Source organism: Mesocricetus auratus, unplaced genomic scaffold (genome assembly GCF_017639785.1).
Source record: "Mesocricetus auratus isolate SY011 unplaced genomic scaffold, BCM_Maur_2.0 Super-Scaffold_100011, whole genome shotgun sequence".
In the NCBI taxonomy this organism is placed as follows: domain Eukaryota; kingdom Metazoa; phylum Chordata; class Mammalia; order Rodentia; family Cricetidae; genus Mesocricetus; species Mesocricetus auratus.
The window spans coordinates 13,271,743-13,286,201 of record NW_024429195.1 but is presented as its reverse complement, the minus strand read 5'-3'; the positions used below and the strand labels follow the sequence as shown (position 1 = coordinate 13,286,201).

General features: G+C 50.7%; 1 protein-coding gene across 1 annotated transcript in view; it reads right to left on the bottom strand.

Moving 5' to 3' along the window:
• Maml3 (mastermind like transcriptional coactivator 3) overlaps positions 1-13,870 on the bottom strand; it is a 429,467-nt gene extending 415,597 nt beyond the window's left edge. The window contains exon 1 of the mRNA XM_021231452.2: positions 12,461-13,870. Within this exon, the coding sequence (XP_021087111.1) occupies positions 12,461-12,925 (465 nt within the window). The 5' untranslated portion in view covers positions 12,926-13,870. The remainder of the gene's footprint in view (positions 1-12,460) is intronic.
• Positions 13,871-14,459: the final 589 nt, after the last annotated feature.

Genomic DNA, 14,459 nt, shown 5'->3' with positions numbered 1-14,459 from the left:
ATTTCAAATAAGGGAGTTTCATTTCAACAGACTAATCATGACCTAGGGAAAAAGGATGACTGAAAGATACATGTATGTTCTGAATGTATGGTGTGGCCACATCGGTATGTATGAAATGTGATTGTGAATGCGTGAGTGTGAACTGCTTATATGATTAAAAGGATACTTAAATCCTTTCAAAAATAGTTCAAAAGCTACCTAGATTGCTTTATATATAGCCAAAAGGAACATCCAGCCAGTCTGTTAATGTTTTAACAGAAAAATTTAAGATGCAAATGAGGCCTTGTCAACTAGTGAGAGCTCTACAGGTTAGATTGGGAAAGACTGCTCACAGACTTCAAATAATTTTCAAAAGTTATTTGGACACAGTATAGTTTACAATCTTTGAGTGATTTTCAGAAGTTTTTGGGAAATATTTAATGGATATGTCCTTTTTAATGGGCATCTACAAGTAATCTAAGTAATAATCCCAATTTACCTAGATAGTTAACCAAGGAGGGTAGACAAATCCTTCTACTGTTATGGTCCAGCTTCAACAGTTCAAAAGATTTCTTTAGAAAATAAAAAAGGGGAAATAATGCCCCCAGTCCCCACATGACTCATCAAATAATATACTCATTTAAAAATTTTATAATGTGAATGCCAGTGAGCTTCAGACAGAATCTGGCATGATGGAACTTGAGCAACCATTGCTCAGGTCAAATGGAGACATCCATGCACTAGACAGTGGAGAAGACCCTAATTTGGGGTCGAGGGCATGTTTGTGTTTTCTTGCAGGAAAAGAATAAAGCTTCGGCAGCTGTCAGACCATTTAGTGAGATGCATGGAGCAGAGAAAAACTGGACCTGAGACCATGGGAGCCTACCTAAGCCAGTTTGAGTGAGATCTCCTAAATCAGTGTTCCTGACCCTTGATGTCATCAAATCTAGAGCCCAAGAAAGAAAGAAAACAGTCGGTTCGAGATTTCCAGTTTCTCAACAGACCTGCTGCATCAACCTTCCAGACCCATGAGTTTTCATCGTGAAGCCAACAGAGAAAAAAGGACCCATTTAAAGCATTTGGCCATTGGTATGGACTATGATGAGTGGCAAAAGCCTCTTTTCAGTATTTGAACAGGACATGGTCACTTGAAATATCAGACTTGATGGTTCCTGTTTCTGGAATCACAACTAGGCCAGTGTATTTTTCTGGAGAAATGCAACTTGTCCTAATGCGACAACTATTGTTCATATTTTTCATAATGCTACATGTGTAACATCAATGATTGTACCTAATGTATCTGTGCAAGTGCACTTTCTAAATGCTTTCCTGAGCAGATCTTGAAACGATTGTAAACTTTATCAAATTGTAAATGTAAATCACATGCGGGTTACCATTGTAACAGAATGTAAATCACGTGCATGTTACCCTTGTAACAGATGAAGGCTGGTAGAATGTTATGGCCCAGATCTGGTGATGGGTATGGTGATGGAGAGGCGCTATATCAATGGGGGTCCTGGAAATGGTGGCAGTGGCAGTAGGCATTCTGGCTTTATGCCGAGCTCAAAAGTGCCTTGTTCCAGAGGCAAGAGATCTGTAACCAAGTATTGCTTAGCTTAGCCCATGGCAATCCCGATAGCCATGAAGGTTGGTTACAGATGATTTAAGTTTGGGGTGTCTCAGACGACGGGCAACCTGTGGGGAAGACCCCTCCCACCTAAGACAGGGGTTCAAGGTCCCCCAAAGACGGGAAAGGGAGGGTGACCCTACTTGACCTAAGCCAGGAGTGCCTCATTTGAAAATAAAAAGGGGTGAATTGTGGGAACACCAGACCTTGAGCAGAGACCCACTTCCCCTTCTGCCTGGGAGCAGGCAGCTGTAAGACAATGTTTACTAAAAACATGTTTACTAAAAACGATACAATGCCCGGGGCAATAAGTTCCTGGAAAAGGCCTTCCCATGGAAACCGCCCTGACCTCGACCTTGTCCAAAGACTAACCGCACCTTCAAAACCCACACACATCCACCTCTGGTGTCAGAGCAGAACCAGCCAGGGTAGAGGAGAGAGCAGAAGCTTCTCTGGTGGGAGCCTTTCTTAGGAAGTTTTTCTTGAACCTTTTTGGGGCCTGCTTAAAGTTTTCTTTATATCCTTAAACGAGTCTCTGTGTTGTCAATCCCCGACACCCTCCGCACGTTCTCGGACACAGGCCGCGCAGCAGACATGACAGCAGTGCACACCTGCAACCCCACACAGTGCACACCTGTAACCCCACCCATTAACCCCACACAGTGCACACCTGCAACCCCACACAGTGCACACCTGTAACCCCACACAGTGCACACCTGTAACCCCACACAGTGCACACCTGCAACCCCACACAGTGCACACCTGTAACCCCACACAGTGCACACCTGTAACCCCACACAGTGCACACCTGCAACCCCACACAGTGCACACCTGCAACCCCACACAGTGCACACCTGTAACCCCACACAGTGCACACCTGCAACCCCACACAGTGCACACCTGCAACCCCACACAGTGCACACCTGCAACCCCACACAGTGCACACCTGCAACCCCACACAGTGCACACCTGTAACCCCACACAGTGCACACCTGCAACCCCACACAGTGCACACCTGCAACCCCACACAGTGCACACCTGCAACCCCACACAGTGCACACCTGCAACCCACACAGTGCACACCTGCAACCCACACAGTGCACACCTGCAACCCCACACAGTGCACACCTGTAACCCCACACAGTACACACCTGCAACCACACACAGTACACACCGGCAACCCCCACACAGTGCACACCTGTAACCCCACACAGTACACACCTGTAACCACACACAGTGCACACCTGTAACCACACACAGTGCACACCTGTAACCCCACACAGTGCACACCTGCAACCCCACACAGTGCACACCTGCAACCCCACACAGTGTACACCTGCAACCCACACAGTGCACACCTGCAACCCACACAGTGCACACCTGCAACCCACACAGTGCACACCTGCAACCCCACACAGTGCACACCTGTAACCCCACACAGTACACACCTGCAACCACACACAGTACACACCGGCAACCCCCACACAGTGCACACCTGTAACCCCACACAGTACACACCTGTAACCACACACAGTGCACACCTGCAACCCCACACAGTACACACCTGCAACCACACACAGTGCACACCTGTAACCCCACAGAGTACACACCTGCAACCCCCACACAGTGCACACCTGTAACCCCACACAGTACACACCTGCAACCCCCACACAGTGCACACCTGTAACCCCACCCACTAACCCCACACAGTGCACACCTGCAACCCACACACAGTGCACACCTGTAACCCCACACAGTACACACCTGCAACCCCCACACAGTGCACACCTGTAACCCCACCCACTAACCCCACACAGTGCACACCTGCAACCCCACACAGTGCACACCTGCAACCCACACAGTGCATACCTGCTGTTGGGGGGAAGTCCTGTGCATTTGTCAATAAAGCACTGCTGGCCTATAGGGAATCTAGACAGGTGGGACTAGGAGTCCAGGAGGACTCTGGGAAGGAGAAACACAGGAGATTCAAGATGTAACCGCCATGGGGTAGGAAGCCCGGAACTATTCTCCGGTAAGAGAAATACTTAGATTAACAATTATGGGGTAATTACTTAAGTCAGAGCTAGCCAGTAAGAAACAAGCAAGGCCAACAGCTTCATAATTAATATAGCCTCCTGTGTGTTTATTTGGGACTGATGTGGCTCTAGAACCAGGCTGGCAGGAAGGCTCCTAACAAAGGAAAATGCCTCTCTTTACAGAACACCTGCAACCCCACACAGTGCACACCTGCAACCCCACACTTTGGAGGTAGAATTAAAAAACTTCCTTGGGTACATAGTGCATTTAAGGCCAGCAAAGGCTACTGGAGACTTTGCCTCAAAAAAAGGTGGGGGAAGAGAAAGCTTTGTTACAGAAATCAATGCTTAGAAGATGCAAAATATTTATCATCCTTGGGGTTTTCCTAAATGCTAGTTTATTGCTCCCAGGAATATGACCATACCTAACAGAATCACAAATATGACTTCTTGAAGTCGCTTGAAACATGCAGCTATGTCCTGCTGTCCTCCAATGAGCATCTCTTCACCATGGAGTTTCCAGTGGCCACAAGAGCGTCCAACACACAGCAGTGGTTCCCTTCCAACTCATGACATGTCAGCCTGTGCAGACTCTGGGCAGGGTTAAGCCTCACGGTGTTGTGTTTTCGGGGTGCACTTGGGCAGCAGGAACCAAAGTTCGTCATGAAAACGCAGCTAAGGGGAGGTGCAGCAGGCTCTTGCCCTGCTGATGCATTTGATCCCAACCATCACGCATGAGAGCTGAGAAAGTCAACCCGTTGCTTTTGGGACAGGCAAGGACACAGCGCCAACCGCCCTGAAGTGAAAAGCCGCAAAATCCCCTGGGAGCTGGACGGAGCTGAAACCCAAAACATCACTGCTTTCCAAATCATCACAGCCACCACGTCTCTCGCTCTTAGCAACAAACGTGGTACAGAGAAACCATGAGCGAAACCACAGGGCATGAATCCACCCCCATCCCCTCTCCTTCCTGCCTCCAGGGATCCTTGGTCAGAGGAGAGTTTCCCAAGCCCAGCACTACTGATACTCTGGATCAGGTGCATTCTTTTTTTTTTTTTTTTTTTTTTTTTTTTTGGTTTTTCGAGACAGGGTTTCTCTGTATTGTTTTTTGGAGGCTATCGGTCCAGCCCAGCCTCGAACTCACAGAGATCCGCCTGCCTCTGCCTCCCGAGTGCTGGGATTAAAGGCGTGCGCCACCACCGCCCGGCCGATCAGGTGCATTCTTAATTGTGAACATGTATTAACGTGCTTTCCACTGCTATGACAGACACCATGACCAAAGCATCTTGGGGAAGAAAGGGCTATTGCAGCTTACCGGTTCTAGGCTACCGTGGGGGCGGAGCCAGGGCAGGAGCTCCAGGCAGGAACTGAAGCAGAGGCCGTGGAGGAGCGCTGCTCACTGACTTGTCCCTCTGGCATGCTCAGCCTGCTTTTTATTACAGCCCAGGCCCAGCTGCCCAGTGGTGGCCTACAAAAAGCTGGGCCCTTCCGTATTAACTATCATCAAGCAAGACAATGACCCATAGACCTGCCCACAGGTATCAATGGAGGCACTTTCTTGGTTGCAGTTCCCTCTCCCCAGTGAAACCTGCTTTGTGTCAAATAAAAAATAAAAACAAAAAAACAAAAGAAAAAAACCCAACTAACCACCATGGTGTTCTCTGCAGGACGCCTGTCAGAACGCCTGGTTTCCACCATGGAGACAGTGGCGGCACCCCTAAATTATGACAATCAAGGATGTCAGCTGTGGACGAGGATATGCTATTCAAGGCATACTTTACCTAGTAACTCCAACTACCCACGCCACAATGCCGTTGACTGACAGATGACCCACACCTCTCATTTCTCCTCCATCTACGTGTCCATGTTCATTGTGGAGTCCTTCTGCGTGGCTGACCTCCCTCCATCAGCTTACCGCTCCTCCTGGGTACCATCCCCTCCAGATTCACTCACAGTCTCCAGGCTACACTTCCAGCACCTGCCACTCAGAGGTAGAAAACTAGCTGACCGAGGCCCAGGTGTGAAGGCCCAGGCTGAGGCCATCTATGCCAGAGCAGGCACAGCGCGCCAGCCCAGTCCTTTGGTGGGAAACAAGTGTCACGGGTCACACGGATGGAAGCGCAAACGTCTCTCATCCTAACCCGGGCTTCCCAGGCAGAAGTCAACGCTGACTTAGCTTTAAAGGCTGAAAGGTTCACACTCAAGAAACCTTTCACAGCCAGATGCTAACCACCTGGACAGGCACTCAAGGGGTTAGAGAGGAGAGCCTGGAAGTTGTTAGTGTAAAACGAAATATTTCATTGAAGTGTTCTCTAGTTTTTAAGGAAATGCTGAAGGGGATGAAGGTCAGGTGTTAGTATTTTAAGAGATTCCATTTCGACACAAGGTCCCTCCCAGCCATTGGGAAGTCTGACAGAATTAAAAGGCGGTGCCTAAATGATCCTAAAGGAATCGCTTTCCCTAAGTTGGAGGAAGTACTGCACGACTTCTGTGGTTTTTATTAGGTTCCCCGAGAACAGGATGCCAGCCTTTAAAACCAACAAACAAAAAGGCCTATCAGTTGTACCTTCTCTTTCCTCGTGTGCATTGGGCCCTAGGGGCATCAAACACTGTTTCTCTCTCAAACAGAGAAAGGAACTCAAGACCTCTCCAGTGTTTGTCAGACAGAACAGCCAGATAGCCTTCAAAAATAAGAACAAAAAGTGTTTTCCTCCGTTGCCCCTGCTAAACAGAACCCTGTAATTCCTAAGTATTTATTAAACAGTATGGCCCTCCACTACATTTTATGAGTAATTTATCCACTCTTATTTCATTTTTTCTTTAAACTTTCTTAGATTTAAACAAAAACAAATTAGGTAAAGGAGAATTAATCACTTCTTGGCAATAGCCGATTACCCAAAACTGTATTCCCATCTCACAAACCTGAATAATGATCTTTTGGACGTTGTCTGTTTGCAGTTTCCTTAATGAAAACTTAATTTGGAGAGACTTACAACTTCACCAGTGCCAGGCGTGGTAGGACACGCCTTTAATCCTGTGGGAGGCAGAGGCAGGCGGATCTAAGTCCAAGGCCAGTCTCGTTTACAAAAGGAGTTCAGGGACTAAGTAGAGAAAAACAAAAAAGCAGTAACAACAACGAAAAACTTACTAGCAATCATCTGTAAATCATCCCCCCTTCATTCACCAACGTCAAATGAGCTTGAAATAACAGGAGAGTAAAGCATATCATTTCTCTTAAAATATCACGAGAAGGGAATATAGTATGTATGCCTGAAGCTAAGTGGCTGACACAGACTATATTGACTTAATAGCAATCTGTTATTCCCTCGAAATAAACTACAATAACAATGAAAACCTATGAAGAATATACATTGTCACGTAAATTAAAATAAAATTAACAACTTAACTTTTGTGAAGTACTACATAGACTGTGGACCAGTGACAGGCAATAAAGAAGTTTAAAATTCAGTTTATGCCATATAATTTGTGCCAAGGAAGAGTAAAAGGGAGCGCTGTGTATAATATCAAATCCACACTAATCCAAAATGAAGTCTTATGGCCTCGTTAGCCAGAAGCACCTGAGTTAACGTTTTCCTCTGCTTGCTGCTTCCTCCTTGTTTGTAAGCAAGAGAAAGAGAAGGCCAGAGCAGCAGGGCAGGGAAGGAAAGGGAAGCAGGGAGACACAGGTTCCAAACCCTCGACTGTGCTCTTCCACAGCAGAGCAAGCATGGGCCGCCGTTGCTGTGTGAGACTTCAGTAGACCCTGTGGGAACCTAGAGAGCGGTTTGCAACCTGCTTCTCTACTAGAGTTGGGTGTCTGACTGACTCCACACTTCTCCATATGGGCATCGTTAAAAGGACAGGACTTGGCTATCATCAACCCTAGGAAAGAGTGCAGCAAAAGAACCATTGGAAAACAAACAGAATATTCACCACCCACAGAAACTCCTTAAGGAGCATCCACAAAGTGGATGCATCCACAAAATTACTGTGACATGCAAACTCCTTTATTACGCTGGATTCTGGGGACAGGAGGCGCAAGAGCAGAAGGGGACGCTTGCTCACAAGCACTCTTATCCCAGCCAAATGAAAAGCCCTGCTGGGAAATCTAGCAGCGAATTGTGAGTCTCACAGGTTTAGGGAGAAAGTAACTCAATGTAGGGAAACTTGACCTTCCGTGATCCTCATCTCTCCTACAGAAACCAAACAGTAGCCAGAAAATGTTCATTTCTCTCATATCAATGAGGCAGAAAATCTGAAAAATATCTAGTTTGTTCTCATGACTCTAAAGACAGGATGGAGATTATCATGAATGCTACGCCAGAGCCAGCTTTACCTGGGAAGGGACTTCATTTTGTAGATTATGACTAATGATTGAACTAACCGGACTTGCAAAGGCTGACTGTTGACCACGGTGTACAAAATAAAACAGGATTATGTGTATTGCTGCTTGTTAAGGGAAACCTTTTCCTTGAGAGAAGCCTTCCCGCCAGCTTGGTTCTAGAGCCGCATCAGTCCCAAATAAACACACACGAGGCTATATTAATTATGAAGCTGTTGGCCTTGCTTGTTTCTTACTGCCTAGCTCTGACTTAAGTAATTACCCCATAATTGTTAATCTAAGTATGTCTCTTACCGGAGAATAGTTCCGGGATCCTACCCCATGGCGTTACATCTCGAACTCTCAGTGTTTCTCCTACCCAGAGTCCTTCTGGACTCCTAGTCCCTCCTATCTAGATTCCCTATTGGCCAGACAGTGCTTTATTCTTTATTGACAAATGCACAGGACTTCCCCAACAGCTGCTTGAAAGCAATCCTTCTTGAGATTTGAAGCATAGAGTGCCATATTGTCAAGTCGGGAGGAATAAACGTTCACAGTGCTCTCACAAACTTAAGACACTCTGGATCAAGTGATGGGAAGGCTTGGCAAAACCATCCCTCTCACCCAAGACAGCAGTCACAGGAAAGCCAGAAAGATTATCACAACTGTAAAAGGCAAACAGGATCCCTTGAGAAGAAAGTTCAATAGTGAGCTAGCATGGTCAGCATTTCCTGGGTCTATTCCAAGGATGGATGGGGTACACTTATATCCGGTACTCAGTGATTAATACATATATTATCAAATGAATTTTATGTGATTAAACTCTTCAGGACATGGGCCACACTGGTTTGTGCACTCTGCAAACTGTCTATAAATTCTTCGAATGATGACAGGAAAGGCCATACACAGCACAGGTCTCCAGGGTGAGTAAGACTACCAGCATTTTGAGACCCTCAAAAAAGCAGTGATGTGCTTGTGATGTCTCTAAATGATGGCACCTTGGTCGAGTCAATCAATCTTTGGGCTTGAAAATCAAAAGGATCTTAACACTGGACCCAGATCATGTTCCAAGTACGGCAATGAACATATTTTGCTACCAGAAAAAAGATCTTTGGAAAAGACATTGGAAAACATTGAGATTCTCAAATGCATTAAGTCAATAGTTATCATGAAGGAACCAAGAGGGTTTTGGGGGGGGGCTCTATAAAAAAAATAAAATGGGTTGGCTGATGTCTGGATGGAGGTTATCTGTGTCTAGAAAGGATATGTTCAAATCTAGGAGTGCTGCCTGCTCTATGCCCCAGGCCACAGAGAAGCCACCGCAATCTAAAATAGTCTAGAACCAGGGAAGATTACTGCTGGCTTGCTAGTCTGTGTGTCTGTCTTTCACGCCTATGGTTGTAAATGTGTAACACAGGAAAACAAATCAAAAGCAGCAAAGCCCTCATTAGATTGTCCTCTTAACCCAAGCCAGGCAGGAAGAATCAATCGATATTTAGTACTTTGGACATATTGGTCCTAAGAAGGTAAACAATAGCAATAAAACAAAAAAGAATCCTGTTCGCTTCTATTTTTATCATCGCTGTTGTTTGGCTGTGGTTGATCACCATTTTTCTTTAGGGCTTTCCAAATAGTGGGTTCAATTCGAGAACTAAATGTAATTGCTCTGTGTCTCACTGGAGTTCCACTATAATCCAACAGTCCATTCAAGAAAACGAAGAGGAACATTTTCTTAGTAACCCATCTTGAAGATCTTTTATCTCGTAGATAGGCTAAGCTTAGAGTATTCTTCCATCTTAGAAGCGGATGTGAATTGTGGAACTAATCATTTTACAGGAAAACTTAACCCATAGAGGATGGTTATGATGTTAATTTTTCTCTGTGAACAGAATCTACACACGCAAGTCTTTGCTTCAAATTAAAGCAGTTTATTTTCATTCCACTCAACACACGTACTTCATACTGGCATCCTTGAGGTGATTATGAATCGGAAGAAGCTATAATATATTGTTTTGCACATGGTTTTGATAATTCTATAAGTCAATAAGCTAAATTATTGAAAACTGATGGAAAATTTTGATTTTTCAGGCAATCGTTTTTCAAGTCTATTTGTTGTTAGCTTATTAAAGTAGGATTCATTGCGAAATTTATAGTTGCTGTCCTCATCTATTCAAATACGCTTTTATATTTTCAATTTGCAGTTAAACCCTGGCTGGGGCGAGTGGCTTCCTAGGCTTTTCCACCTGAGGGTATGTTAGCATAGCCTGCACCCTTGTCCTACTTCCATCAAAAGATGGTGAGGGAGGACACGGACCAGAGACAAAACTTTCGGCTCCGTAACTCTACTCCTGTCGCCTCCGCACCAGATCTCAAAAAAAAAAAAAAAAAAGTGGCTTTTATTCCACAGTCGTTCAGTACCCCCTCCCCAAAGGTCGTAAGCTGAGTCACAAGACGGGAATTTGGGAACCTCACGCAGAAAGTCGGTTTCGAGGCAATCAGGGAGCAGAAGGTGAGCGAACACTGAAAGGGGGGTGGGGTGGGCAAGGTTAGAATCCTCGATGCCTGGCTTAGTCTCCTGCAGCCTCGGGTTCGCCGGGTGACTCTCCCACGACTGGGGACGAGGGCAGGGAGGAGGCTGGGGGTCTGCTAGGAACACCGGTGCCACCCGGGTCGACAACTCCAGCGAAGACGCCGGTCTCAGGGCACAACCAGGAAAGGGGCAGTGTGTGCGTGGTTCGGAGCTTCCTGTTTGCAAGTCCCGGGAAGGCTCAGGGACTCGGGTCCTTCCTCCCGCCGCGGTGCTGGCCTGGGGCGGGGGAGGGGGCAGGGCCGGAGGCGCTGGGCGGTCCCCGGGGCTGCGCAGGGCCGCCGGGCGGACAAAGCGCCTCCCGCTCCCTCCCCCCACGGCCGCGTTCCAAACGGGAGGGCGGGCGGGCGGTGGAGGGGGAGACCGGGGAGGGAGAGGCGGGGAGGAGGAGGGCGCTGCAGGCGGGACTGGGCAGGAGCGCGCCGGAGAGGGAGGGCGGGGAGGAGGGGCCAAGGAGAGCAGGGAGGAGGGAAGGATTCTTGAAGCCCAAGATAAACAAATTGTTCCTCTTCACGTGCGGGTGGGGGGCGGGAGAGAGCGAGCTCCGCGGCCTCCCCTCCCCCCACGCAGGCTCTTTGTCACCGCCCGCCCGAGCGCCCGGCGACACTGGCACCACCCCTGGCGCTCCGAGATCCGGAACGTGCGCGATGCCCAGAAGGCACGCGGAGTGGGCGTCCCGCGCCGGGCTCCCGGCTCCCGGCTCCGCGCAGCCCACCGAGGCGCGGTGGGGAGAGAGGGGCGCGCTCTCGGGAGCTGGCCGTCCCCGGGGCCCCGACCCGGGAGACACGGTGGGGGAGGGAGCGCAGACACCTTTCCCCAGGCTTCCTGCCTCCCCCTCCTCCCCCTCCCAAGGAGGAGAGCGAGAGGGAGCCTTGGAGGGGAGATAAGAGAAAGGATTCCACCCTCCCGGTTAGGGGTGGGATCGGCCCCTTCCTCCCCCTAGCACTTAAGCCATTGGCTGCGCACCCTCCCGCGAACCCACCCACCCGGCCATTTAAGCCTTTCTCCTCCTTGCTTCCCCTCCACTCCTCCGGGCTCATTCCGCGGCGCCGGAAAGTTGGCGGAGAACGAGGTGGGGGCAAGTTGAGGGAGAGGACGGGGGACAATTCCAAGCCTAGCGGCCGCGGCAAACATCAAAACGCAGCTCTGGCTTCCGTGCTCCCGCCCAGCCACGTCCCTCTCGACCCCTCGCGGCTGCCCCCGCCTGCCCTGCCTCGGCCGCGGGTCTCGAGCGGCGAGCGCAGCGCTCGCGCAAGCCCGCATCCGCGCGCCTCCCCCACAAGCACGAGCGAGCGCGCGCGCGCAGCCACCCTCGTTCGCATCTCCCCCACTTCAAAGTTCATTCACAAAACTCTCAGACTTTCCCAAGCCCCAAGGAGAGGGAGCCAGGGACTCCTCCTTTGCCTCCTAAGGGTTAAGGGCCTGGTGCCCAGTCAGAACGGGCCGCAGCATCAATTTCTCCCTGCAGCCGGCGGCTGCGAGGAGAGGGGTGGGCGAAAGGGGACCGATCTGGGGAGGCGCGGTGGCACGGCGAGAGGTTAAGGCGGGGCGCGGAGAAGAGCAGCGTGGTGTCTGCTCCCGGGGTTCACTCTCATTCGGATCGGTTTCTAAGACCAGGAGGGGGAAACTTTTCCCGCACCTCACTCCGACGCTCTGGGAGCTCCCTCCTCCCCTTGCAGTCGTGACTGGCTTCCCTCTCATCCCCTCCTCCCCAAATCTGACAACCCTGACAGATTAACAGGTAGCGGCGGCGGCGGCGTCAACGGCAGCGTTTACTCGGAGAAAAGTTGACGTTAACCCTTCGGCTCCATCCCACCTCGCTCACCCCCGGTGCAAATCAGACCCTCACACGCCCCCCCACGCCAGAAACTCCACGCCCCCGACCCCCACGCGCCCCAGTGCGCCCTCACCATGATCAGCGTGTGGTTCCTCTGCTCCGCCGAGGCAGCCTCCGCATCTTGCTGGGCTTTGCTCGGGTGCTGCTGCTTGCCGCTGCCGGCGCCCGATTTCTTGGCCCTCTGCTCCAGGGTCCGCTGGTAGAGGCTCACGGTGTCCCGGCGCTCCAGCTCCAGCTGCTCCACCTGAGCCTGCTGATACCTGTTCTCGCAGTTGACGTGGTGCCGCCGGCAGCCCTCGATACGCTGCCGGAGCCGCTCGACCACCGTGCTGTGCTTGGGGACGGCCACCGAGCCGCCGCCGGGGCCCCCGGAGCCGCCGCAGCCGCCGGCAGCGGGGTGATTGCCGCTCGGAGCAGCCGGAGTGCTATTGGGAGTATTCACGCCGATCCCGGCCCCGCCGAGGTTGCTGCTCAGGCTGCTGTTGATGCAGATACTACTACCATTCGCGGCAGCAGCGGGGGCTGCGAAATCCCCCATCCTGCTCCCGGGGCACACTATTTTGGAAGAACTTTTTTTTTTAAATCCACCCCCCTATCAGCCTCCTCCTTGGGTCCAAGGATTAAAATAGTTTAAGTGGAACGCGGGGGAGACGCGAGCACATGGATGAAAACAGCGATCCCCACGGGGCGAAAAAAAAAGGGGGGGAGAGATTTGGGGATGGTTTTTGTTGTTGTTTCCTTAAAAAAAAAACTGAGGAAAGAGGGGGTGTTATCGGAATACCATCAGACACCTATCAACAAATAGAATCCCAACAAACTGAGCCGGCAGCAGATCGGCTTGCAACTCAAGGGGAGATCCGCTCCTCGCCTGCCTCCTTTTAATAATCCATTATTTTCTAATAAATTCCAGGAGGTTTCCGGTGGTTGGCAAGCATTTTCTCCCTACGTACCGAAAAGCACACCCCATGTACACACACGAGCGTGTGCCTCCAGTGCGGACACGCGCGACACACACTCACTCCACGCCGCATCGGAAAACGGCGAGCTTGCTTATTGCATTTTCCTTCCACAAAAAAGTTTTGGTGTTTATGCCGCCCCGTGTTCTCAAAGTACTTTGGCTGCTCAGTTGCATTTCACAGGAGCCTAGACATCGAGTCCTCGGGCTGGGGCAAGTAAACACATGGACAGTCCGAGGCGACTGCAAAAGTAGATCGCTGAAGTCCTTTGCGAAACGCCGCGCGGAGAGCAGCCCCTAACGCTCGGCCAGGCTGCCGCTGCCGCCGCCGCCTCCGCCACCATCACAATGATCAACTGCTCGCCGCCGCCGCCTCCTCCTCCTCCTCGCGCTCCTCCACCTCCTCCTCCTCCTCCATGCCAGCGGAGTGATATCAGGACGCGCGAGCTCAGTAAACACGGCAGCGGCGGCGGCTGGAGGCCGTGAGACGAGCCCGGGGACCCGGCGCAAAACCCGGCCCGGACTCCTCCCGGGCGGGAGCGGGCGCGGCGCGCACCTACCCTGCTCCCGCCTCCCTTGCCACTCCCCCCCTCCGCCACCAGCACACACACCCGCCCTCCCGTCCCCAGCCCAGCTGCTCCCCAGGCTGGGAAGCCCGACCTGCTGCCAGGAGGAGGGAAAGCAAAGATTGGGGGGAATCTCAGGAGTGGGTCACCTTTTGAACCCCGCGCGCGCGCGCGTGTGTGTGTGCACGCACGCGCGAGCGAGTGAGAGAAGCGCGCGGTGAGCGAGCGCGCGCGCGTGTGTGTGCACGCGCGAGTGAGCGGGGACGCGCCAGACTAGCTGCGTTTCCTCCTGCCCAGCGAGGTATCCAGTGAGCCCAAGTTGTTGTTATACATTTATGCATTATATTGCAGAACTGTGCATGACCAGGCAGAAACATTGCAGCTTCCCGGCAGCTGTCACTCCCACCCATGTGGAATGAAAAAAGGCAAATGAGTGACTTGTTTTTAAGACCCAGGAGTAAGTCCTTGCTAGTGCTGATGAACTCTCGCTCAAACTCTAGGACCCTCTTAACCCAAATACTTATTTTTTTTCTCACTACGTTTATTTATTT